A 23,368-nucleotide genomic window follows, 5' to 3' on the forward strand; every position below is an offset into this window, starting at 1 on the left:
GTAAAATGAGGATTCAATACCTCCGGCAAGTCACTTAACTTCTCTGTGTTTCAGTTATGTCATCTGTAAAATGGGGATTAAGACAGTGAGCCCCATGTGGGACACGGACTGTGTCCACCCTGATTAGCTTGTATCTACCCCAGCGCTCAGCACAGTGCCTGGAACATGGTAAGCACTGCAATTTATTGTACTGATTTATTCAATCATATTTATTGAGCACTTACTATGTGCAGAGCACTGTACTAAGCACTTGGGAAGTACAAGTTGGCAACATATAAAGACAGTCCCTACTCAACAACGGGCTCACAGTCTAGAAGTCTAGCCTGTTTATATGTATATATGTTTGTACATATTTATTACTCTATTTTACTTGTGCATATCTATTCTATTTATTTTACTTTGTTAATATGTTTGGTTTTGTTCTCTGTCTCCCCCTTCTAGAGTGTGAGCCCACTGTTGGGTAGGGACCGTCTCTATATGTTGCCAACTTGTACTTCAAGAGCTTAGTACAGTGCTCTGCACACAGTAAGTGCTCAATACGATTGATTGGTTGATTGATTGATAGAAGGGGGAGACAGACAACAAAACATGCGGACAGGTGTCAAGTCATAGGAATATGATGTCTGTCTCCTCCATTCTAGACTGTTAGCCCATTGTGGGCAAGGAATGTGACTGTTGCTGTATTGTATTCTCCCAAGGACTTAGTACAGTGCTCTGTACATAGTAATAAATACGACTGAATGAATAAATGCCACTAAAAAAAACCCAAACCTGTTGTTTCACATATTTAAACTTGTAAGTCTCATGTGGGACAGGGCCTGTGTCTGACCTGATTGATTTGTATCACCCCAGCGCTTAGAGCTGTGCTTGAGATATGGTAAGCGCTTAGCAAATACCATTTTTTAAAACCAAGAAACAAATTTTAAAAAGCCATCAATATGGCAATGGCCAAGAAGCTTCAGCAGCACAGGAAAAGCCCATCTCTTGTAGGTCTCTTCTGACATCTAGTGGGCATCTCTTGGAGCAGCAGCTTTAGGCTATCTCTTGTACAGAAATGCTCTGGGCATGTCACTCCCTCCTCAAAAATCTCCAGTGGCTGCCTGTCAACCTACGCATCAAGCAAAAACTCCTCACTCTCGGCTCCAAGGCTGTCCATCCATCCCCTCGTCCCCTCCTGCCCTCACCTCCTTTCTCTCCTTCTCCAGCCCAGCCCACACCCTCCACTCCTCTGCCACTAACCTCCTCACTGGGCCTTGTTCTCGCCTGTCCCACCGTCGACCCCCGGCCCACGTCTTCCCCCTGGTCTGGAATGCCCTCCCTCTGCCCACCCGCCAAGCTAGCTCTCTTCCTCCCTACTGAGAGCTCATCTCCTCCAGGAGGTCTTCCCAGACTGAGCCCCTTCCTTTCTCTCCCCCTCGTCAATCAATCAATCGTATTTATTGAGCGCTTACTATGTGCAGAGCACTGTACTAAGCGCTTGGGAAGTACAAATTGGCAACACATAGAGACAGTCCCTACCCAACAGTGGGCTCACAGTCTAAAAGGGGGAGACAGAGAACAGAACAAAACATACCAACAAAATAAAATAAATAGGATAGAAATGTACAAGTAAAATAAATAAATAAATAAATAGAGTAATAAATACGTACAACCATATATACATATATACAGGTGCTGTGGGGAAGGGAAGGAGGTAAGATGGGGGGATGGAGAGGGGGACGAGGGGGAGAGGAAGGAAGGGCTCAGTCTGGGAAGGCCTCCTGGAGGAGGTGAGCTCTCAGCAGGGCCCTGAAGGGAGGAAGAGAGCTAGCTTGGCGGAGGGGCAGAGGGAGGGCATTCCAGGCCCGGGGGATGACGTGGGCCGGGGGTCGACGGCGGGACAGGCGAGAACGAGGTACAGTGAGGAGATTAGCGGTGGAGGAGCGGAGGTTGCGGGCTGGGCAGTAGAAGGAGAGAAGGGAGGTGAGGTAGGAGGGGGCGAGGTGATGGAGAGCCTTGAAGCCCAGGGTGAGGAGTCCCCCTCGTCCCCCTCTCCATCCCCCTCATATTACCTCCTTCCCTTCCCCACAGCACCTGTATATATGTATATATGTTTGTGCATATTTATTACTCTATTTTACTTGTACCTATCTATTCTATTTATTTTATTTTGTTAGTATGTTTGGTTTCGTTCTCTGTCTCCCCCTTCTAGACTGTGAGCCCACTGTTGGGTAGGGACTGTCTCTATATGTTGCCAGCTTGTACTTCCCAAGCGCTTAGTACAGTGCTCTGCACACAGTAAGCGCTCAATACGATTGATTGATTGATTGCTGGGGTAGATATGAGTTAATCAGATTGGACACAGTCCATGTCACTCATGCGGACCACAGCCTTAATCCCCATTATACAAATGAGGTAATTAAGGTAGAACCAGGATTAGAGTACAGGTCCTTCTGATACCCAGGCCCGCCCCCCCCCCCCCCCCGCCCTAACCATTAGGCAACTCTACTTCTCTAGTCCCATTTTTTAATCCCAGTTGTCTCCCTTGTCTGTTCTATGACCTTGGGCAAGTCACAACTTCTATATGCCTCATTTACCTCATTTGTAAAGCGGGGATTAAGACTGTGAGCCCCATGTGGGACACGGATTACGTACTCCAGTGCTTAGTACAGTGCCTGGTGTGTAGTAAGTGCTTAACAAATACCATTTAAAAAGTGGGGCTGGCTTGAGGTAGCTTGGCAGGTAAGGCATCCAGTCTGTAACTTCTGAGGCTCCTAGAAGAAAAATTGGCTCCTCAAAGCCTAGTCTCAATATTGTAGGGCAGACAAACTTGTTGGGAAAAGAAGGGATTTATTTTCAAAGACATTTCCACTGTATACGGCAGTCTCTGGCTTCTGGAGAACTGGGTCCCTGGGGTTGCAGAAAGAGATGACCCACTTCCGAATCCAAGCGACTTCATATAATGAATGCAGCATGGTCCTGGGAGTCAGAAGGTCATGGGTTCTAATTCTGGCTCTGCCACCTGTCTGCTGTGTGACCTTGGGCAAGTTGCTTAACTTCTCTGTTCCTCAGTTACCTCATCTCTAAAATGGGGATTGAGACTGTGGGCCCTACGTGGAACAAGGGACCGTGTTCCAATCCGATTTGCATGTATCCAACCTAGCGCTTAGTACAGTGCCTGGCACATAGTGAGCACTTAAATATCATAATTATTTCTCATTATTATTATTATTATCCCAACAACTGAAATAGGGAAGGAGGGAGAGAGCGAGGTTCCTCGTACCTTGGCCTGATGAGGGGAAGATCGCTGCCACAGCTGGCCGGCCACAAGCTCACTTTGTAGGTGGGTGGAAATCCCTCTACCAAGAGGGATTCAATGAGATTCCCACCTGGAAAGCTGGCTGGGGAATCTGCTTGAGATACTAAAACAGAAAAGGCCATGCGGGTTAAGGTAGGGATGACAACCAAGGAAGGCCCATCCCACAGGCTGAAATAGCATCTCTAAGTCCCTGGGCCCTCCCCACCTTCAAGAAGTAGGTATGCCCTTCTCTCATTCCACTTCCTTCTAATCTGCCAGGGTGCAAGCTAATCCAGACGGTACATGGCTCTGTTTAGCACAAGATTGCCCAGCTGTGACAGAGGCTCAGACAGGATGTGGCAAGAATCTCCACAGATTGCTATGGGATAGACATTCCCAAAAGGATATGGAAATACAGGTGAGAACTATGAGAGAGCAAATCCCTTCCTCTTCACAATTCCCAGGAGGGCCCACCCTCTTGGTGAAGGGTAACAGTGGCAAGTATGGACTCCGTGGGCCATGGTGATCTGGAGAGATGATTCCACTCGCCCCTGAGGATATTCTCTAGCCATTCTCCGTGGAAGTTTGGTGGGTACTGTATACCCACTAGAGAAGGAGGTCTCTCTCTGGGACCCATTCAAAAAATGGCACAAGGCTCCTTGGGGTCAGGGGAAATTGGAAAGGGCAGGAGAGAGCCAAAAGGTGTGAAAAGCTGTCTCTGGATCCAAGCCCTTCTGGGCAATGAGAAAACAGCCTCAGACTGAACTACTCCATTCGGGCCAGTAACTGCCGATCTGGACTTGACACGGGATGGTGGTCTGCAAAGAGCTCTTCCCCTTCCCCAATGATGCTCTCCACCCATTCTCTTTGGGGAATTCCCCTGCCCCCCCCAGAAGACTCATGGATCAGTTTCAAGTGGCCAGCATCAAGGCCATTCCCTGTGATTAGAATGACTGTATAATAATAATAATAATTGCGGTATTTGTTAAGCACTTACTATGTGCCAGGCACTGTACTAAGTGCTGGAGTGGATAAAAGCAAATTGTGTTGGACACAATCCCTGTCCCATATGGACTCATAGTCTCAATCTCCATTGTACAGATGAGGTCAACTGAAGCACAGAGAAATGAAGTGACTTGCCCAAGGTTACACAGAAGACAAGTGGAGGAGCCGGGATTGGAGCCCATGACCTTCTGACTCCCAGGTGTGTGCTCTATTCACTACGCCATGCTGCTTCATGCCGCTTAGCACAGTACTAGGCATATAGTAAGTGCTTAACAGAGAAGCAGCGTGGCTCAGTGGAAAAGAGCACGGGCTTTGGAGTCAGAGGTCATGGGTTCAAATCCCTACTCCGCCACTTGTCAGCTGTGTGACTTTGGGCAGGTCACTTCACTTCTCTGTGCCGCAGTTCCCTCATCTGTAAAATGGGGATTAAGGCTGTGAGCCCCACATGGGACAACCTGATCATCTTGTAACGTCACCTGTGCTTAGAACAGTGCTTGGCACATAGTAAGAGCTTAATAAATGCCATCATTTTTATTATTATTATTAACAAGCACCATGTGTCGGACACACAGAGCAGCCCCTCCCCAACAAGCCCACCGATGGTCCCAGTGGGCTGCCCTGTGGCACGTAGTTCCCCAGGGCATGGGATAAGGCAAAATAGGTGGTCACCTGTCAAGTTTTGGTCTGAAACAATAATTTCATCAACAAAAAACAAGCCCGGGCTGCCATTCTCCGGTTCCGGGGGTAGCAAGTCTATCTGCCGTACCCACATGGGCGTGTTGGCCAGGCAGGGTGGGAGGAATCGGCTGCAGGCAGGGCCCACACAGGAATCCCACAGATTGCTGCAGGAAAACCTCCAGCTGAAAGACAACATTCATTCAACTGTATTTATTAAGCGCTTACTGTGTGCAGAGCAATGTACAAAACACTTGGGAAGTTACAATACAACAATATTCAAATTGGGTTCAAATCCCGGCTCCACCAATTGTCAGCTGTGTGACTTTGGGCAAGTCACTTCACTTCTCTGTGCCTCAGTTACCTCATCTGTAAAATGGGGATGAAGACTGTGAGCCCCGAGGGACAACCTGATCACCTTGAAACCTCCCCAGTGCTTAGAATAGTGCTTTGCACATAGTAAGTGCTTAATAAATGCCATCATCATTATTATTATTAACAATAGTGACAATACCTGCCCACAACAAGTTCACAGTCTAGAGGAGGGGGAAGACAGAAAATAAAGTTACAAATATACATGTAAGCGCTGTGGGGCTGGGAGAGAGGGGAAACACAAAGGGAGCAAGGAAAAGTGGGGCTTAGTCTGGGAAGGCCTCTTGGAGGAGATGTGCGTTCAGTAAGGCTTTGAAGGTGGGGAGAGTAATTGTCTGGTGGATTTGAGGAGGGAGGGTGTTCCAGGCAAGAGGCAGGCAAGATCAAAGAACAGTGAGAGTAGTGAGTGGGGCTCTGGGAGGTGAGAGAAGAGTGAGAGGAGCCCCCAAGGTACAATCTCTAATCCTGCTAAAAAATACCATCCATTACTATTTGTAATGTTTAACTGTTAATATGTAACTGTCCAGTACGTGTGGGAACAACTCCACACTGTGCTTCCTGGTTCACTGGACCAGACCAGATTCCAGGAAAAAGTAAGCTAGATGTCACAGAGACTTGAAGCAGTAACTAACTGATTATGCCTTTGAGAACAAAGTGGTTTTCCAGAGAATGGCAACCTGAAGAGTTCTGTGCAAGTCTGTTGTGTTGTACTTTCCCAAGCACTTAACAGATTGCCCTACACCACAGTACGCACTCAAAACACCACTGACTGATTTAAATACAATTATTGGCTGATTGAGTCAAATGAGGTGACTACCGCAAAGTCTCTCATCACCATGGTCTTGGAACCCTGACCTCTTCCCTCCCAGGTAATGCCCCTTGTCCAGGTCAATTGCTAGGCTTCTGGGGTCTGTCCAGAGTCCACACATTGCTCCGAGGCTGATGAAGACACTCTTCCCCTGGCTTTCCTGGAGCAGTGTAAGGGCCCAGGCTCCTGTCTCCCCGATCCTGGGCCTGAGGTCGCAGTATTAACCAAGGGTTGGAAAAAACCCTTGTATTTCCCAAGTAAGGAAGGCAAAAAACTTAAACTAACCAAGAAACAGGTTTCCAAATGTCTTAGTATCAAAGATGACAGGCTAGCCATCGAGAGCTCATCAAGAAGTTTAGGTAGGGTGGTGGCCACCCTTACCAGTGCTCAAGAAATAAATTCTGGAGAGGCTGAGTAACAAATGGGTAATATTTATGAGTTAGACTTTCATTTGGAGAAGGGAAGTTAATGACCATGATTTTTTTTTTTTTTTGGTACGGTGCTGGATCTGAGGATCTGACCATTTCCCTTATTCCAACAAACATAAGCAGATAACTCAGCGAAAAGGAAAATTCTACACTTTGGGCCTGGACGATACCTCTGACTTCTCCCTGAATCTCTTAGCAAACCCCAAGCGGGTGAAAGCTAGTAACCATTCCCATGGGTTTGATACCTGTCAAGCCGGATCTGCCCAAAGTCCCACGGACAGGTTAGGTTCTTGCTCACAGTTTCCAGGAAGATATTTGTGAAGGTCACGCTTATATTCAGGACATTGTTCACGACACCTTTATAGGCAAAGCACAGCTGCAAATGGAAAACGCAAATCCCTTCATGACATTCCTGTTTACATTGGAACCCGGCAATTTCCCAGGCAGTCCTGGTTAGCCTTTACTCTCTGGACTGTAAGTTTATTATGAGCAGGGAACATGCTTGCCAATTTTGTTGTATTGTAATCTCTCAAGCACTTAGTACAGTGCTCTGCACACAGTAAGAGCTCATTAAATATCATAGATTAATTTACAATTTTAATCCCTTCAACTGTAAACTCCTTGAGAGCAGGGATTATCATGTCCATTGAACCTATACTATGCTCCCAGGTGCTCTGTTCAATGCTCAAAGTAGCTGATCAATAGATACCACTGAAGGAGCAACTGGAAGCTTAATTTGTACCTACCCCAGTGCTTAGAACAGTGCTTGACACATAGTAAGTGCTTCACTAATGTCACTAAACAAGTCTCTCCCTTCTAAACATTGGCAAGTGAGAACCTCAGAACCCTTCCCTGGAGACCAGGAACCCCATTTCCATCCCCAACTTCAATCTTGGGTGAAAGATCCTGAAAGAAGCCAAAGCCACCACAGGGAAGAGGTATTGAGCATGTATATAATATGAATAATAACTGTGGTCTTTGGTAAGCACTTGTATGTGCCAGCCAAGCCACTGTACTAAATGCTGGGGTGGATACAAGCAAATGGGATTGGACACAGTCCCTGTCCCACGTGGGGCTCACAGTCTCAATCTCCATTTTACGGATGAGGTAACTGAGGCAGAGAAGTAAAGTGACTTGCTCTACAAGGTCACACAGCAGACAAGGAGCAGAGCCGGGATTAGGACCCATGACCTTCTGACTCTGAGGCCTGTGCTTTATCCACTACGCCATGCTGCTTCTACATACCTTTCCTCCTTACCTCCTGCTTATTGGAAGGAAAAAGGAGATGTGGAGGAAGTTCCCAAATGCTGCGTAACCCGAGCTACAACTTACATGGGTATATCGATTGAGCTGGTATTTTGTCCCTGAGGTCGAAGATAGTTTGAGAAGGCTTTTGGGCTGACCGACGCTGAACCTTCCACAGAAGGGCTCTGTCCCACTAGTCAGCTTCCCATCAGAGCCGGAATGGGCCGTGCCTACCGATGAAAAGAATGAAACAAGAGTTGTCCCTGAAGTAGGGAAACAGCAGCCTCTGGAGCAGATAACACCCACAAGAACTACTACTGGTTTCAGAATTTGATCCTCTACTCCCTCCTTCCCATTTTTGGGGGAATGTATTTGTTAAGCACTAGGCACTGTTCTTAGGGCTGGGGTAGATAGAATCTAATCAGGTTGGACACAGTTCATTGCCCCATATGGGGCTCACAGTTTTAATTCCCATTTTACAGATGAAGTAACTGAGGCACAGGGAAGTTAAGTGGCTTACCCAAGGTCACAGAGCAGACAAGGGGCAGACCTGGGAATAGAACCCACTTTACCAGTAGAGGGAAATATACATGGCTCGGCCATGAGGCTGAACAGAACAATTGACTCCCACATTAGCACATTTACTGGTTTTTCTAGTAGTTCCCATACAAACAGGTCACAGTGTGGCCTAGTGGGAGGAGCATGAGCCTGGGAGCCAGAGGATCTGGGTTCTAATCCCTGCTCTGCCTCTTGTCTGCTGTGTGACCTTGGACAAGTCACTTCAATTCTCCGTGCCTCAGTCTCTTCACCTTTAAGATGGGGATTCAGCATCTCTTCTCCCTCCTCAGCCTGGGAGTCCTAAATGTCTGATCTGACTGTTGTATCTACCCCAGCACTTTGTATAGTGCATCTAATACCATTATCATAATTATAATTATTATTAGTATTCTGGTTCCTAGGATAATACCATTACTATGTTTGTTAATATTCTGTTCTTTATGACAATACCATCATTATATTTTTAATATTCTGGCCTCTGATACCACTATTATAATTATATTTATCATTAATACTCTGATCTCTGACATTCTATTTATCTATCTATTTGTCGTTCTATTTATCATTATTATTCTGATATCAATGCTAATATCATATTTACCATTTACTATTCTGATCTCTATGCTATTATCATTATCATATTTATCATCACTATTCTGTTCTGTGATATCATTATCATATTTATCATTATTCTGATCTCTACATCATCATGATTATATTTACATTACCATTCTGATCTCTATAATACTATCATTACCATTATGATCTCTATGATAATACCGTTATCATTACTGTATTTATCATTACCATTCTGATGTCTATGATAATACCATTATCATTACTGTATTTATCATTACCACTTTAATCTGACTCATTAGGCAGTGTCAGGCTGGACAGCAGAGAAAATGTCAGGCAATATGTCTGTGTTGTGATACTGTACTCTCTGAAGTGCTTAATACAGTGCTTTGCACACTGTAAGCACTCAATATGAATGAAACATTCAATTCTGCTCATTTAGAGGAACCATTCCACCTGCCCCCACCATAAATTTTAGAGACCGTCACCCTTACTAGAGTGTAAGCCTCTTTGGAGTAGGTTTGTTGTCTAATCATCATCATCAACATCATCAATCGTATTTATTGAGTGCTTACTATGTGCAGAGCACTGTACTAAGCGCTTGGGAAGTACAAATTGGCAACATATAGAGACAGTCCCTACCCAACAGTGGGCTCACAGTCTAATCAACCCTAGTGTACCCTTCCAATCACTTAGTACAGTGTTCTGCCCATAGCAGTTGCTCAAGAAAAGCTATCAACCCATTTAGGATACACCTCTCTGTGCCCCTTCTCATAAAGAGTCCAGGGTGCTTCTCCAAGCCAGGTCTCCAGTGGGTTTCCAGGGGCAACCGGAGAGAATCCACAGCTCATCCCATGCCAGCTCCAGCAGTACCTTGCTCGAATCCAAACCGGAGGAGAACATTGGCATGCTGAGGTTTCAGCTCACACTTCACCTCCAGCATCTCCTCTATTGCTTCTTGGATCTGTAGAACAGAAACACAGGCAGGATTTACCCGCAGAAAAGGGCTATCTGGGGCAGGAAAATAATGTGGCCACTCCAACAGGGCCCCGCTCCTACCTGATGGGCAGTGGCATTGGCAGGCACCAGCCGGCTAGCCGCACGGCCCCAGGAGAGGCAGAAGTCTCCAGGGCCAGACAAAGTCAGCATCTCAAAGGGCAAGAGACCAAAATGAGTCACTTAGGGTGAGCAGGACTGGACCACATCCCCCACAACTGACAAACACACGGGGCCAGAATTTCCCTTTCATGACCATTGACAGTAAGCTCGTTATGGGTAGAGAATGTGTCTAATGATAATAATTGCGGTATTTGTCAAGCACTTACTATGTGCCAACCACTGTACTAAACCCTGGGGTGGACAGTCTTAATCCCTGTCCCACATGAGGTTTACAGTCTTAATCCCTGTTTTACAGATAACTGAGGCACAGAGAAGTGAAGCAACATGCCTCAGGTCACACAGCAGACAAGCAGCAGAAGATGGGATTAGAACCCACGTCCTTCTGACTTCCAAGCCCGGGCTCTATCCATTAGGCTTCACTACTTCTCTAGCAACTTCATTGTAGTTTACTCTCCCAAGCGTTTAGGATAGTGCATTGCACACAGTAAGCACTTAGTAAATACTATTGATTGAATGATTTCACCATTAAAATCCACCTACCACACAGAAGCCCCTGAGCAACCTCTCAATCACCCTCTGAACCTGTGGATACTAGACTGACGGACTGAAACTTTGATGAGGGGGGCTTCGGGAGACACCAATACAATCAAGAAATCCTGCTATCACTCCCACCCTGACTCCGAGAAGTGTTTAAAGCATCCCAAGGAAAACCAAAGGTCACCAGGACCAGTCTCTGGAACAGCTCAAATCACTTAGGCCAAGCCAAGGAGTGAGTCTTGATTGGGAAGATAACAGGTTGGTTTCAGATCTGAGGGCCAGCCGTCTATCCAGTTTGGAGGGCTCCTTTGTAAGCAGGTCAATTTTCGAGTCAAAGCAGCATGACCCCATGAAAGGAGCCCAGGCCTGGCTGCCAGAGGTCCTTGGTTCTAATCCCACTTCTGCCCGTAGCCTGCTGTGTGGCTTTGGGCAAATCACAACTTCTCTGTGCCTCAGTTTCCTCATCTGTAACTCAGACTGTGAGCCTCATGCGGGAGAAAGACTCTCTCTGACCAGATTATCCTGAATCTACTACAGTGCTTGGCATATGGCACTTAACAAATATCATTATTAATATTGTTATAATTTCTACAGGTGAGAGGTAGGGTCAGTTAGGGAATTCTCTAAGTCTCAGATGAGAGTTTCCCTTTACGCTCATTCTGGGGCTTCCCATGGCTGTCACCACTTAGCCTGGTTCAGACAGAACCTGTCTTCCCCCCAACCACCCCGCTCCCCAGAGCGGCCCAGAAGACCCAGAAATGCCAGCACCAGACTGGGGTTCAGGCACCTCCATTTCTCTCCACTCTGGAAAGCTGAACCCCAGGATCTGGGACCTCTGGGGCATGAGAAGGAAACTGACCTGGATCTCCGGAAGCTGGACCGCGCTGGCTCGGATCTGGTACTTCTCCCGGAGATAGGTGTTGACCACCCTGGGGGTCAGCCAGGTGTTGTGGATCTGAACCCCGACCCTCATCCCCTGGCTGGGAGACATTCCATGATGCACTGCCTCCAGGTAGTATCGAACCCCACCAGTCAGCTCCAGCTTTTGGGACTTGGGTTGCCAGGCCTCTTCATCTCCATTTCTCTCCCAGGAGTCAAACCAATCAGTGGTGCCTGCTGGAATCGAGGCCACTTCCACCTAAGGCCAAAGGCAGAGGAGTGTAATTTATTTATATTATCGTCTGTCTTCCCCTCTAGATTATAAACTCATTGTGGGCAGGGAATGGGTCTGTTTGTTGTTATATTGTTCTCTCTCAAGAGCTTAGTACAGTGCTCTGCACACAGTAAGCGCTCCATATAACTGAATGAACAAACACGATCGCATCATCTCCAGATCTTTCCTCTCTGCCTTTCACTCTGGTGGAGAAGTGTGAAGACAGCTCCCTCCTCCTGAAATCAGGGGGCTGGGGCTTTCATTCATTCAATCGTATTTATTGAGCGCTTACTGTGTGCAGAGCACTGTACTAAGTGTTTAGTAAGCACTTTCAGGAGACTGCCGTGCTCAGTTTCAAAGAAGTTAAGTGGGTCCCTTACTGGGAAAGGTGACTAATGATTCTCTTAAAAGGCCAATCAAAAAACAACACATACCTGGTCAAATGTCTCCCCATTTCTTCACCCATAAAACAATAAACTCCTGAGCACTGACTTGAAGGCTCTCTACCTCTTATTAGCTTTCTTCTCCTACTGTTTCTAAGTTTGGGCTCTTCCACCCAAGTTTCCCTTCTAATCGTTCTTAGCCCCCAACTGTCCGATCCCCAATGCAACAGAAAGCCAGTTACCTCCTCCAGGAGGCCTTTCTTGACTAATCTTCGTGGCCTAGTGGAAAGAGCACAGGCCTGGGAATCAGAAGGCCTAGGTTCTAATCCCACCTTCTCTACTTGTCTGCTGTATCACCTTGGGCAAGTCGCTTCACTTCTCTGTGCCTCATTTCCCTCATCTGTAAAATGGGGACTAACATTGTGAGCCCCATGTAGGACCTGATTATCTTGTATCTACCCCAACACTTACTACAGTGTGTGGCACATAGAACTTAACAAATACAAATTATTAATCCTCCACTTGCCAGCTCCTGTGACTCTACAGCTACTTTAAGCACTCAGATCTATTTATTGGTTACCTCTTCATCACCTATTTGATACTTTGCCACAGCATTCCAGCTTGCCAAGTTTCTTCTCCTATATGCCCTGGAACCAGCATCTTCCTGAAAAGGAACCTGGGGGCTTTCCAGCCTTCACTGCTTAGCCAGACTACCCTCAAAGCTTCATTTTCTCTCCCTTCCTCCTTAATCTCTTCTCTGATTGGCTTGGACTGGTTCAGTGACTTTCAGGTTAATGACTACCACATGAGGCTAACTGAGGTTTTTATTTGGAAGGGGCTGTGAGAGAGTAGCTTCTAATGAACCTATCCTGGAAGAAGCATGTAGGTAAACAGCATCTTTTCCGGGATTGTATTGCATCAAAATCCCCTTGATTAAAATAGCTGTTTTTAATAATCAATGACTTTTCTCATCCTAATAACTAATTAGGATTCCTGCTTATCCTGTCTCCATCATATTTATATAAGAAGTATCTTAGAATGATCCCTCCAATCAATAACTCACATCCTACCTCAAACTTCTATTTTTTTTCTCATAAACCTCATGATTTTCTGTGTCACTTCTTTGGAGAAACAACAAGGTCTGGAGAAGAGAGTGTTTGAGTCAGGAAACCTGCATTCTACTCCCAGCTCTGCCACACACCTCATCTGTGAAATGGAGATAAAATACCTATTCCCCCTCCCCTTTAGACTGTGAGCACATATGGTCTGTGATCTGATTGTACTGAGTGCTTAGCAGGGTTCTTGGCACATAATTAGTGCTTAACAAGTATCATAGTTATTTTCTTTCACCTGAGATAACCCAACATGCTATCTTAATTCCAGAAGAGGGAAGGAGAAAGTAGTCACTCTCAAGAAGATAACCTAGAGTAAACTGGTGGTGATTGTGACTTTGACTAAGAAAGTGAAAATTACCTTTGTTCTTCGGTCCTGTGAATGGCTGAAATATAAAGAGGCCTTACTATCTGCCTGGATCCAGAATGTGTAATTATTTGTCTCTGGAGCCACAAAGAAGCCACGGAGTAGAGCCCTGGGTAATAGAGGGGGAAAACCAGGATCTTAGAAGGAAAAACAAAGCCCAGACATTTTTAACTGATAACAGGGTTCATTTCTGAGAAATTAAACTGGATCCCAAGTCGTCAAACTAACTCAGAGCAGTCACTCCTTACAGTAAACCTCTGAGTCACCAACCCCCAGCCAGATTGCTCACAGCCTAGCTGTTCATCTCTGGCCCTGCCGAGTGTCTTTCAAGCACCTTTCAGCTGTCCACTGGTAACCCAGCACAAAATCATCCTCATCTGCAGAACCTGGCCTTCAAACGGATAGAAATCTGAGTTCTATTAGCTCCCTTGAGGTCTCATATGGGCACAGATGGAGCCCCCGAGCTTATGCCTCCACAAAATAGGACAGAAAGGGATAGCTGATGCCCAGCTATGCCAATAAGAACTGGCCTATATGCTCAGCATCTGAAGGAAACTAGGGAAATCCCTATGAGGATGCATAATGTTCCTATTGAGGAATGTAGAAATAGTCTCTCTCTTCCATTCCCTTCTTAGTCAGTTTTCCTAGGAATCTAGGTGGGAGGAAGTGTTTTGGTGATCTCCAACAAGGAGGGGCCTGTGCTCCCTTAAGCTGGAAGAGGGAGTCCGGAGGGGAAGGCAGACCACTGGTAAGTTTGACCAGGTGCCATAGATATTCGGGGGGAGGGGCTTGTATAGTTTCTGAGGGCTATATGACACCTGAAAATTCTCCACAAGGTTCTGATATTTCTTGTCTTGAGCTTAATAGTTAAGGTTTTCCCTCTTCCCTCTCAGCCTCATCATCCTTCTCAGCCTCTCCACCCAGCCTTCATCCATGCCTCCCCATCCTACCTCCTTTCTGGCTCCCACCCCTCCTCCTATGCAGCCTTATCATCACTTCTCCCTCTAAGCTTCCCCACCCATTCTCCCTCCCGACCTCCCTACCCCTCTTCCTTCACAGCCTCCCCATCCCTCCCCTTTCACAGTCTCTCCTTCCCTTCCTGGTCTTTCCATCCCTCCTCCCTCCCGGCCTCCCCATCCCTCCTCCTCCTTCACAGCCTCCCCACCCTTCCCCCTTCACAGTCTCTCCTTCACTTCCCAGTCTTTCCATCCCTCCTCCCTCCAGCCCTCCCCATCCCTCCCAGCTGGATAAGACTTCCTTGGGGTTTCCGCTAATATTATTAGGTGTTCTAGAAGACCGGATAAGCTACTTCAACCCCATCTGTGCCTGCCAAAACCAAAGGCCAGCAAAGGCACTTTCATATGGTAGAAACACCATAACCTAGTGGATAGAGCATGGGAGTCAGAAAGACCTGAGTTCTAATTCCAGATCCACCACTTGTTCACAGTGTGACCTTGGGCAACTCACTTAACTTCTCTGTGACTCATTTGTAAAATGGGAATTAAGACTGTGAGCCCTATTGGGGATGGGGATTTTGTCCATCCCAATTTGCTTGTATCCACTCCAGCTTTTAGTAAGGTGCCTGGCACATTGTAAGTGCTCAGCAAACACCATTATTATTATTATTACGCTGCAAGGGAGTAATAATTGTAATAAGTGTGGGGTGGATACGAACAAAATCGGGTGGAACCCAGTCCTTGTCCCACATGGGGCTCGCTGTCTTAATCCCCATTTTACAGATGAGGCAACTGAGGCCCAGAGAAGAGAAGCGAATTGCCCAAGGCCATGCAGCAGACATGCGGTGGAGTCAGGATTAGAACCCAGATCCTTCTGACTCCCAGTCTGTGCTCTATCCACTAGGCCATACGGCTTCTCACCACAGTAGTGACACCACGGGAATAACTAATGGTTTGCCCAAAGGGATCTGCAACAGCTATGTCAAAAATCTGGCCACCGACAACATTCCTCGCTCTCGTGTCCCAATGCTGCCTGCCTGCCTTGGAGTTGAAGGCCCAGTCCGCTGGCTCCAAAGGTATAGGCACCCAAAGGTCTCACACCAGCCCTGAAATCTTCCTCCTACCTGAAGCGTTGCCCTTCCACCGACCCGAAGCCCAGGGGCGAGCTGGCACTGGGAACAACCTGCCATTTGTTGGGAGGGTTGACCTCCGTTCCATCCGAACCCTCAGAAACATCCGCAACTTCGAAAAGAAGCCCACGGTTACCTGCAAGACACGAATCAATAAAACCCAAACAGACCAATAAATCCCAAAGGATAAGCCCTTTTCCTTGTTGTGTGTCTTCTCTGGGAAGGAAACTAGGCTGGTTCTAGGAAAAAACGGAATTGATCTGATTCATTCACTCCATCCAATCAGTGGTATTTACATTGCACTCTCATTGTGTGCAGAGCACTGTACTGAGTGCTTGGGAGAGTACAACAGAGTAAAAAGTCATGATCTGTGTCCTTGAGGAGCTTACAATAAGTGCACCTGTGAGAAGAAAGAAAAAGACAAATTGGAGGGGAAGAAAACGAAAAAGATGGAAAGGAGATAGAAATCCCAAGATGACCAAAAGAAGAGGAGAATGGAGAGATGGGACAGAGAAAGGTAGATGCCAAAAGAGAGAGGAAATAGGGATTAAGGCAAGATCACTGTGGCAGGGAATGTGTCTGCCAACTTGGTTGTAAACTATTCCCCCAAGTGCTTAATATAGTGCTTTGCACACAATATGCACTCAATGTATACCACTATTGATGATGAAGGTGGTCAAAAATCTGGTCATCGTAGGTAGGGGTAAGGAGCTAAAGGGTGGAGGGGAAAGAAAGGAGAGGAATGGAGAAAAGAAAAGGGACTGAAGGGCAGAGAGGAAGAAGGAGGGGACATGCGGACAGGGCAGCATCAGCAGAAAGATGAGAAATGAATCAGGGAATGCCTCCTGGAGGAGGAAACAGCAGAATGGTCAGCCAGCAGGACGGCCAACCCAGGGTTAAGCTTCTCGAAAGAGTTCGTACTTTTCGTTTCTGCTATGAGATGGGGGCTCGCAGTTCAGTGCCCGGGATGACCCACCTGCTTTTCTCTGCCAGCCTGACATGCTCCACGCCAGACAAGCACCCCCCTTTCCTCTGCTCCCCCTCCCCTCCCCATCATCCTGACTTATTCCCTTTGCTCTACACCCCTCCCCGCCCCACAGCATTTGTATATATGTGTACATATGTATCATTATAATTCTATTTGTTTTTACTAGTGATGTGTGTATCTTAATTCTATTTATTTATAATAATGCAACTGATGCTTACTTGTTTTGATGTCTGTCTCCCCACTTCTAGACTGTGAGCCCGTGGGGGGCAGGGATTGTCTCTGTGTGTTGCTGAATTGTATTTTCCGAGCGCGTAGTACAGTGCTGTGCACACAGTAAGTGCTAATAAATATGATTGAATGGATAAATGAACGAGCCATTCTTCCCCCTCAGGAGAGCCATCTCATCGGGAGGAAGAGGCCTGACAGGGCCCCATCTGGTGTCTGCAAAGGGGGCTTGGAGCTAAACGCCGTAGACTAGCATCTTCACGTCTTTCACCCCGGCCACTCATGAGTGGGAAGGCTGTCGCCCTGCTGAAAGCCCACTTACCTGGCTGAAGGCCCGGGAGCCTCACCCCCTCCACCACCGGCTGCGTGGTACACTTGATCGTCTGCGGAGAAACGTGTCGGATGTGGCACGGGACACCTGGTAGCCACAAACAAGAAGGAGAGAGCAGGGACCGGCCCACATTAAGCAGATGCCCTGGAGGCCAGAGGCATTAGGGATGCCCAGTGCGATGCCAGCCCAAGGGTTCTGTAGGGTGGCTCCGTTTCCTCAACTATTAAATGGAGAGTCCCTCAAATGCAGATGCAAATGTCCCAGGTGTGACAGAGATTATCTTGCAGTGCTTTGCAGCATGGTTCAGTGGAAAAGAGCCCGGGCTTTGGAGTTAGAGGTCATGGGTTCAAATCCCAGCTCCACCAATTGTCAGCTGTGTGACTTTGGGCAAGTTACTTCACTTCTCTGTGCTTCAGTTACCTCATCTGTAAAATGGGGATTAAGACTGTGAGCCCCACGTGGGACAACCTGATCACCTTGTACCCTCCCCAGTGCTTAGAATAGTGCTTTGCACATAGTAAGCGCTTAATAAATGCCATCATTATAGTACTTCATGAATACCAGAATTATTATTATTCTTCTTATTATTACTTTTCCCAACTAGGGTCATCTTTCAACCACATAATGATATTTACTTATTTATATTAATGTCTGTCTCTCCCTCTAGACTGAAAAGTCATTGTGGGCAGGGAATGTGTCTCATATTGTTATATTGTACTCTCTCAAGCGCTTAGGACAGTGATTTGCACACAAGCACTCAATAAATGCGATAGAATGAATAAATAAATACTGCTAATGGCATGACATCAAAAAATGTGCATTGGGTTTCTCCTTCCTTCTCTGTCTCCCAGCTCTTTCCTGCTCCTTTCCCTTCTCCCTAAACAATCATATTTAGAGAGGGCTTACCGGGTGCAGAGCACTGTAGTAAATGCTTGGAAGAGTTCAAAATAACAGTACAACAGAGTTGGTAGAAACGTTCCCTGCCCACAGAGAGCTCAGTCTAGAGGACCAGTTCACGCCACCTCTCATTTTCTTCCCTCTGTCTTCTTTTTCTTTTTTTTTTTATCCTGCCTACCATTGTGTCATCATTAGTTATCATCATGAGAAGTAGCGTGGCTGCGAAGCAGCGTGGCTCAGTGGAAAGAGCCCGGGCTTTGGAGTCATAGGTCATGGGTTCAAATCCCGCTCCTGCCATGTCTGCTGTGTGACCTTGGGCAAGTCACTTAACTTCTCTCAGTTATCTCATCTGTCAAATGGGGATGGAGACTGTGAGCCCCACGTGGGACAACCTGATCACCTTGTATCCTCCCCAGTGCTTAGAACAGTGCTTTGCACATGGTAAGCACTTAACAAATGCCATCATCATTATTATTATTTTTATTAGGGGCACCTTGTCTCTTTTCTAGGGCAGGTTTCAGTAGTTTGAACAAGGAAACGGGCATCTTACAGGGAGGAAGCCTCCCTCCTGGGAGAATGGGAGGATGAGAAGGCAGAACGGAAAAGCTAAAAAGTACAGTTTAGCCACCTGCTACGTCGACCTGGGCTGGGTGGTCAAAGAAGTCTCCGGCAATAGTGATGTCCGTTCCTCCCCCCAGGCTGCCAGATTCAGGAAACACAGACCTTATTTCTGCAGGAGGAAAACAGAAATCAATATCGCGGTGCAGCTTTTCCATGCCCAAGGACCTCGAGACACAGAAAGCATCTTCTGTAGATGATCAGCGCCTGACGGCTGGAACTGCAGGTGGGAGAAGTTGGTCTCTAGATTAGACTCCAGCCAGCCAGAAACCCATGGTCCTGTGGCATTCTTTATAATAATAATAATAATGATGGCTTTTATTAAGAGCTTGCTGTTGTTCACCCTAGCTGCGTACTCCAGCAGAAGAGTCATTGACTGCATTTTCCCTGAAGGCTTAGCATAACTGACTGCATTGTATACAGGGAATGTGAGGCCTAGACGCTGGCCTGGAGGAAGATCCTTTAATCGAGGAGGGCTGACGCTAATCAAAGCGGCTATGCCCAGTCTGAGACGACCCCATCCTCCGTGGGTGATGTCTCCTAACATCTCCTGTTTACAGAATGCCAAAGTTTCACGCGCCCGGGAATCCTTTGTGTATCTTGGATGGGGAACCAAAGAAAAGGGAAGAAGCGGCTGGAATCAGGAGGTGAATGGGTGGGCTAGCAGTCAGCTTTCCTACCTCTCCCGCTCCATCTGAACTCATGACTCCGAGTCATTTTTCCTATCTGCATCGCCACCTTGGGTTCTCGAACCCCTTGGCCGATTTCCTGCTTCAAGGGAAGCAGCATGGCTCAGTGGCAAGGGCCCGGGCTTAAGAGTCAGAGGTCATGAGTTCTAATCCCAGCTCCGCCGCTTGTCAGCTGTGTGACTTTGGGCAAGTCACTTCATTTCTCTAGGTCTCAGTTCCCTCATCTGTAAAATGGGGATTAAGACTGTGAGCCCCCCCGTGGGACAACCTGATCACCTTGTAACCTCCCCAGCGCTTAGAACAGTGCTTTACACATAGTAAGTGCTTAACAAATGCCATCATTATTATTATTATTATTATTATTATTATTATTTACACCCGTTAACGTATTTTGCCCCCTACTTGTCGATAACCCTTACTATGTGCAAAGCACTGTTCTAAGCGCTGGGGAGGTTACAAGGTGATTAGGTTGTCCCATGTGGGGCTCATAGTCTTCATCCCCATTTTACAGATGAGGGAACTGAGGCCCAGAAAAGTGAAGTGACTTGCCCAAAGTCACACAGCTGACAGTTGGCAGAGTCAGGATTTGAACCCATGACCTCTGACTCCGAAGCCTGGGTTCCTTCCACTGAGCCATGCTGCTTCTCCTGATGCCACCTGCACATTGCTAGGATTCCTACTTTATGCTCGTCCCTGCCTCAAAGCTCTTTAATAATAATAATAATGATAGCATTTATTAAGTGCTTACTATGTGCAAAGCACTGTTCTAAGTGCTGGGGAGGTTACAAGGTGATCAGGTTGCCCCACAGTGGGCTCACAGTCAATCCCCATTTTACAGATGAGGTAACTGAGGCACAGAGAAGTGAAGTGACTTGCCCAAAGTCACTCAGCTGACAATTGGTGGAGCAGGGATTTGAACCCATGACCTCTGACTCCAAAGCCCGGGCTCTTTCCACTGAGCCATGCTGCTTCTCTCTTCTTTGTGCCTGCACGTGCCATTTCACAACTGCTCTGTCAGTCAGTCAATCCTATTTATTGACCATTTACTCTACAAACTTTGGCCAATTAAGCCAAAGTGGTCTTTGGAAGGCCAAATGACTCAGCTTACCATATTTTGGACACATAATAAGGAGACCTAATTCTCTGGAGAAGACACTAATGCTAGGAAAAGTCCAGGGAAAACGTGGAAGAGGCAGACCAGCAGCTAGATGGATAGAGAACATAACAATGATAACAGAAGAACCGTTAGAAAGGTTATGGACTATGGCAGAAGACAGGGCATTGTGGAGAAAAAATATCCATAGAGTCACTATGAATTGGAAACACCTCTGCAGCACTTAATAATAATAATAATACTCTGTACAGAGCATTGGACTAAATTATTGGAAGAGTATGATATAACAATATAACAGACATATTTCCTGCCCATAACAACCTTACAGTCTAGAGGGGGAAACAGATTAACAGAAAAAAGTAAATTACAAATATGTACATATGTGATGTGGGGTTGGGAGGAGAGATGAAAAAAGGGAGCAAGTCAGGGTGATGCGGAAGGGAATCGAAGAAAAAGACAAGAGGGCTTAGTGAGAGAAGGCTTCTTAGAGGAAATGTGACTTTGAATGTGGGGAGAGTAATTGTCTGTTGGATGTGACGAGGGAGGGCATTCCAGGCTAGAGGCAGGATGTGAGCAAGAGGTTGGCAGAGAGATAGGTGAGATGGCAGGAAAGGGACTAAAATGGGGCAGCTTTGAGCAGGGCTGGTGGTGTGACCAGGGCCTGCCCAGGCTGGGGATCTTGAGTCACAAAGCGTAGGTTTCCAGCTTGGATGTACCACCCTGCATGTCTGCCACTGCCCACCAAATGGGGCCGTGTTCCTCCTCCTTCCGGTGTGGTGATTCTTCTGAGGGGAAAAAAAATGGCTCATCTGGCCTGGAGCAGGTGAAAGTGGGTGGATCCTCCCAGGCATTGAACAGAAAGCCCCCATTCATTCATTCATTCATTCAGTTGTATTTATTGAGCGCTTACTGTGTGCAGAGCACTGTACTAAGAGCTTGGGAAGTACGAGTCGGTAACATATAGAGACAGTCCCTACCCAGCAATGGGCTCCCAGTCTAGAAGGGAGAGACAAACAACAAAATTAGCTTAGACCAGGGTTGGCCTTCATATTGACTGACCGTTCTGCAGAGCTTCTAGCTTCTAGAGAAGCAGCATAACTCAGTGTAAAGAGCACGGGCTTTGGAGTCAGAGGTCATGGGTTCAAATCCTGGCTCTGCCAATTGTCACCTGTGTGACTTTGGGCAAGTCACTTCACTTCTCTATGCCTCAGTTACCTCATCTGTAAAATGGGGATTAAGACTGTGAGTCACCCATGGGACAACCTGATCACCTTGTAACCTCCCCAGTGCTTAGAACAATGCTTTGCACTTAGTAAGCGCTTTATAAATACCATCATTATTATTATTATTAGTCCTTGCCTAGCCAGTAAAGCCAGGCAAGAGCTGGAAGCCCCTCAGCTCAGGTTTATGCCAGTGAAGTGATTGGAAAGGAGACCAAGCCAAGGAAACCTCCCTCCCTCCATATTCCCACACTGGAAGCAGCAGCGTGGCTCAGTGGAAAGAGCCCGGGCTTGGGAGTCAGAGGTCATGGGTTCCAATCCCATCTCTGCCACTTGTCAGTTATATGACCTTGGGCAAGTCACTTAACTTCTCTGTGACTCAGTTCCCTCATCTGTAAAATGGGGATTAAGACTGTGAGCCCCATGTGGGACAACCTGATTACCTTGTTTCTACCCCAGTGCTTAGAATAGTGCTTGATACAGAGTAAGCGCTTAACAAATGCCAACATTATCATTATTATTATTATTATTATTATTATTATTAATGGATAGATCACAGGCCTAAGAGTCGGAGGACCTAGGTTCTAATTCCAGCTCTGCCACTTGTCTGTTGTGCGAGCTAGGGCATGTCACAATTCCTCTGTGCCTCAGTCCCCTCATCTGCAAAATGGAGATTCAATATCTGTTCCCCTCCTACTTAGACTGTGAGCCCCACGTGAGTCCTGATTATCTTGTAACTGCCCCACCGTTTAGCACAGTGTTTGGCACTAGTAAACCCTTAACACAATACCACAGTTGTTATTATTATAATTACTATCTTTGCCAGAAGGGTATTTTTCTAGCTCACAAACTTTGCAGTTTTCTTTGTTCACCTGAGCTAGAGGATGAGAGGGGGAGCCCGAAAACCGAGTGTTTACCACATAAATGAGTTGGGGGTGGGGGCAGGGGGAGGTTTCTATGACTCTGGATATGTAGTTGTCTTTCATAGTCAAAGAAGACATCAGTGAGAGTAAAGTTCAACTATAAGTGTGTGAGCAACTGAAAAGGTTAATATAGGATCCACTGTTCCAGCCACAGTAGATGCACAAAAAAGGTGGGCCTTTGTTGTGTTGTTCATTCATTCATTTAATCGTATTTATTGAGCACTTACTGTGTGCAGAGCACTGTACTAAGTGCTTGGGAAGTACAAGTTGGCAACATATAGACACGGTCCTTACCCAATAACGGGCCCACAATCTAGAAGGGGGAGACAGACAACAAAACAAAATATATTAACAAAATAAAATAAATAGAATAGTAAATGTTGTGCTTAATGTTTGCCACACCTGGTGCTGTCTTTTCTTCTGCCTCCTTGTTTCTCTTTCCATACAAAGCTTTTGGTCCCTTCTCATACCTTACACTTCTGTCCTCAGCAATTGACTCCCAGTTTTCAGCTGGGATGCGGCACTGTGTAAAGGTTTGTTTCACCATCTCTATATATTTCAATTTATAGATCATATAGGTAAGAGAAAGAGAGCTATGAACCATTCATTCATTCATTCAATCATATTTATTGAGCGCTTACTGTGTGCAGAGCACTGTACTG

At 46.5% G+C, this 23,368-nt stretch overlaps 1 protein-coding gene across 1 annotated transcript in view; it reads right to left on the bottom strand.

The window, feature by feature from the left end:
- The window catches only part of PKHD1 (PKHD1 ciliary IPT domain containing fibrocystin/polyductin), a 388,392-nt gene that overhangs the window by 333,153 nt on the left and 31,871 nt on the right, over positions 1–23,368 (bottom strand). Inside the window, exons 11-21 of the mRNA XM_038772975.1 lie at positions 18,771–18,872; positions 17,237–17,332; positions 15,696–15,837; positions 13,610–13,724; positions 11,460–11,738; positions 10,004–10,093; positions 9,818–9,908; positions 7,898–8,040; positions 6,811–6,941; positions 4,952–5,142; positions 3,263–3,401 (exon numbers count right to left, since the gene is read on the bottom strand). Of these exons, the coding sequence (XP_038628903.1) occupies positions 3,263–3,401; positions 4,952–5,142; positions 6,811–6,941; positions 7,898–8,040; positions 9,818–9,908; positions 10,004–10,093; positions 11,460–11,738; positions 13,610–13,724; positions 15,696–15,837; positions 17,237–17,332; positions 18,771–18,872 (1,519 nt within the window). The remainder of the gene's footprint in view (positions 1–3,262; positions 3,402–4,951; positions 5,143–6,810; positions 6,942–7,897; positions 8,041–9,817; positions 9,909–10,003; positions 10,094–11,459; positions 11,739–13,609; positions 13,725–15,695; positions 15,838–17,236; positions 17,333–18,770; positions 18,873–23,368) is intronic.

The sequence above is a fragment of the Tachyglossus aculeatus genome, chromosome X1, assembly GCF_015852505.1.
Source record: "Tachyglossus aculeatus isolate mTacAcu1 chromosome X1, mTacAcu1.pri, whole genome shotgun sequence".
Lineage (NCBI taxonomy): Eukaryota > Metazoa > Chordata > Mammalia > Monotremata > Tachyglossidae > Tachyglossus > Tachyglossus aculeatus.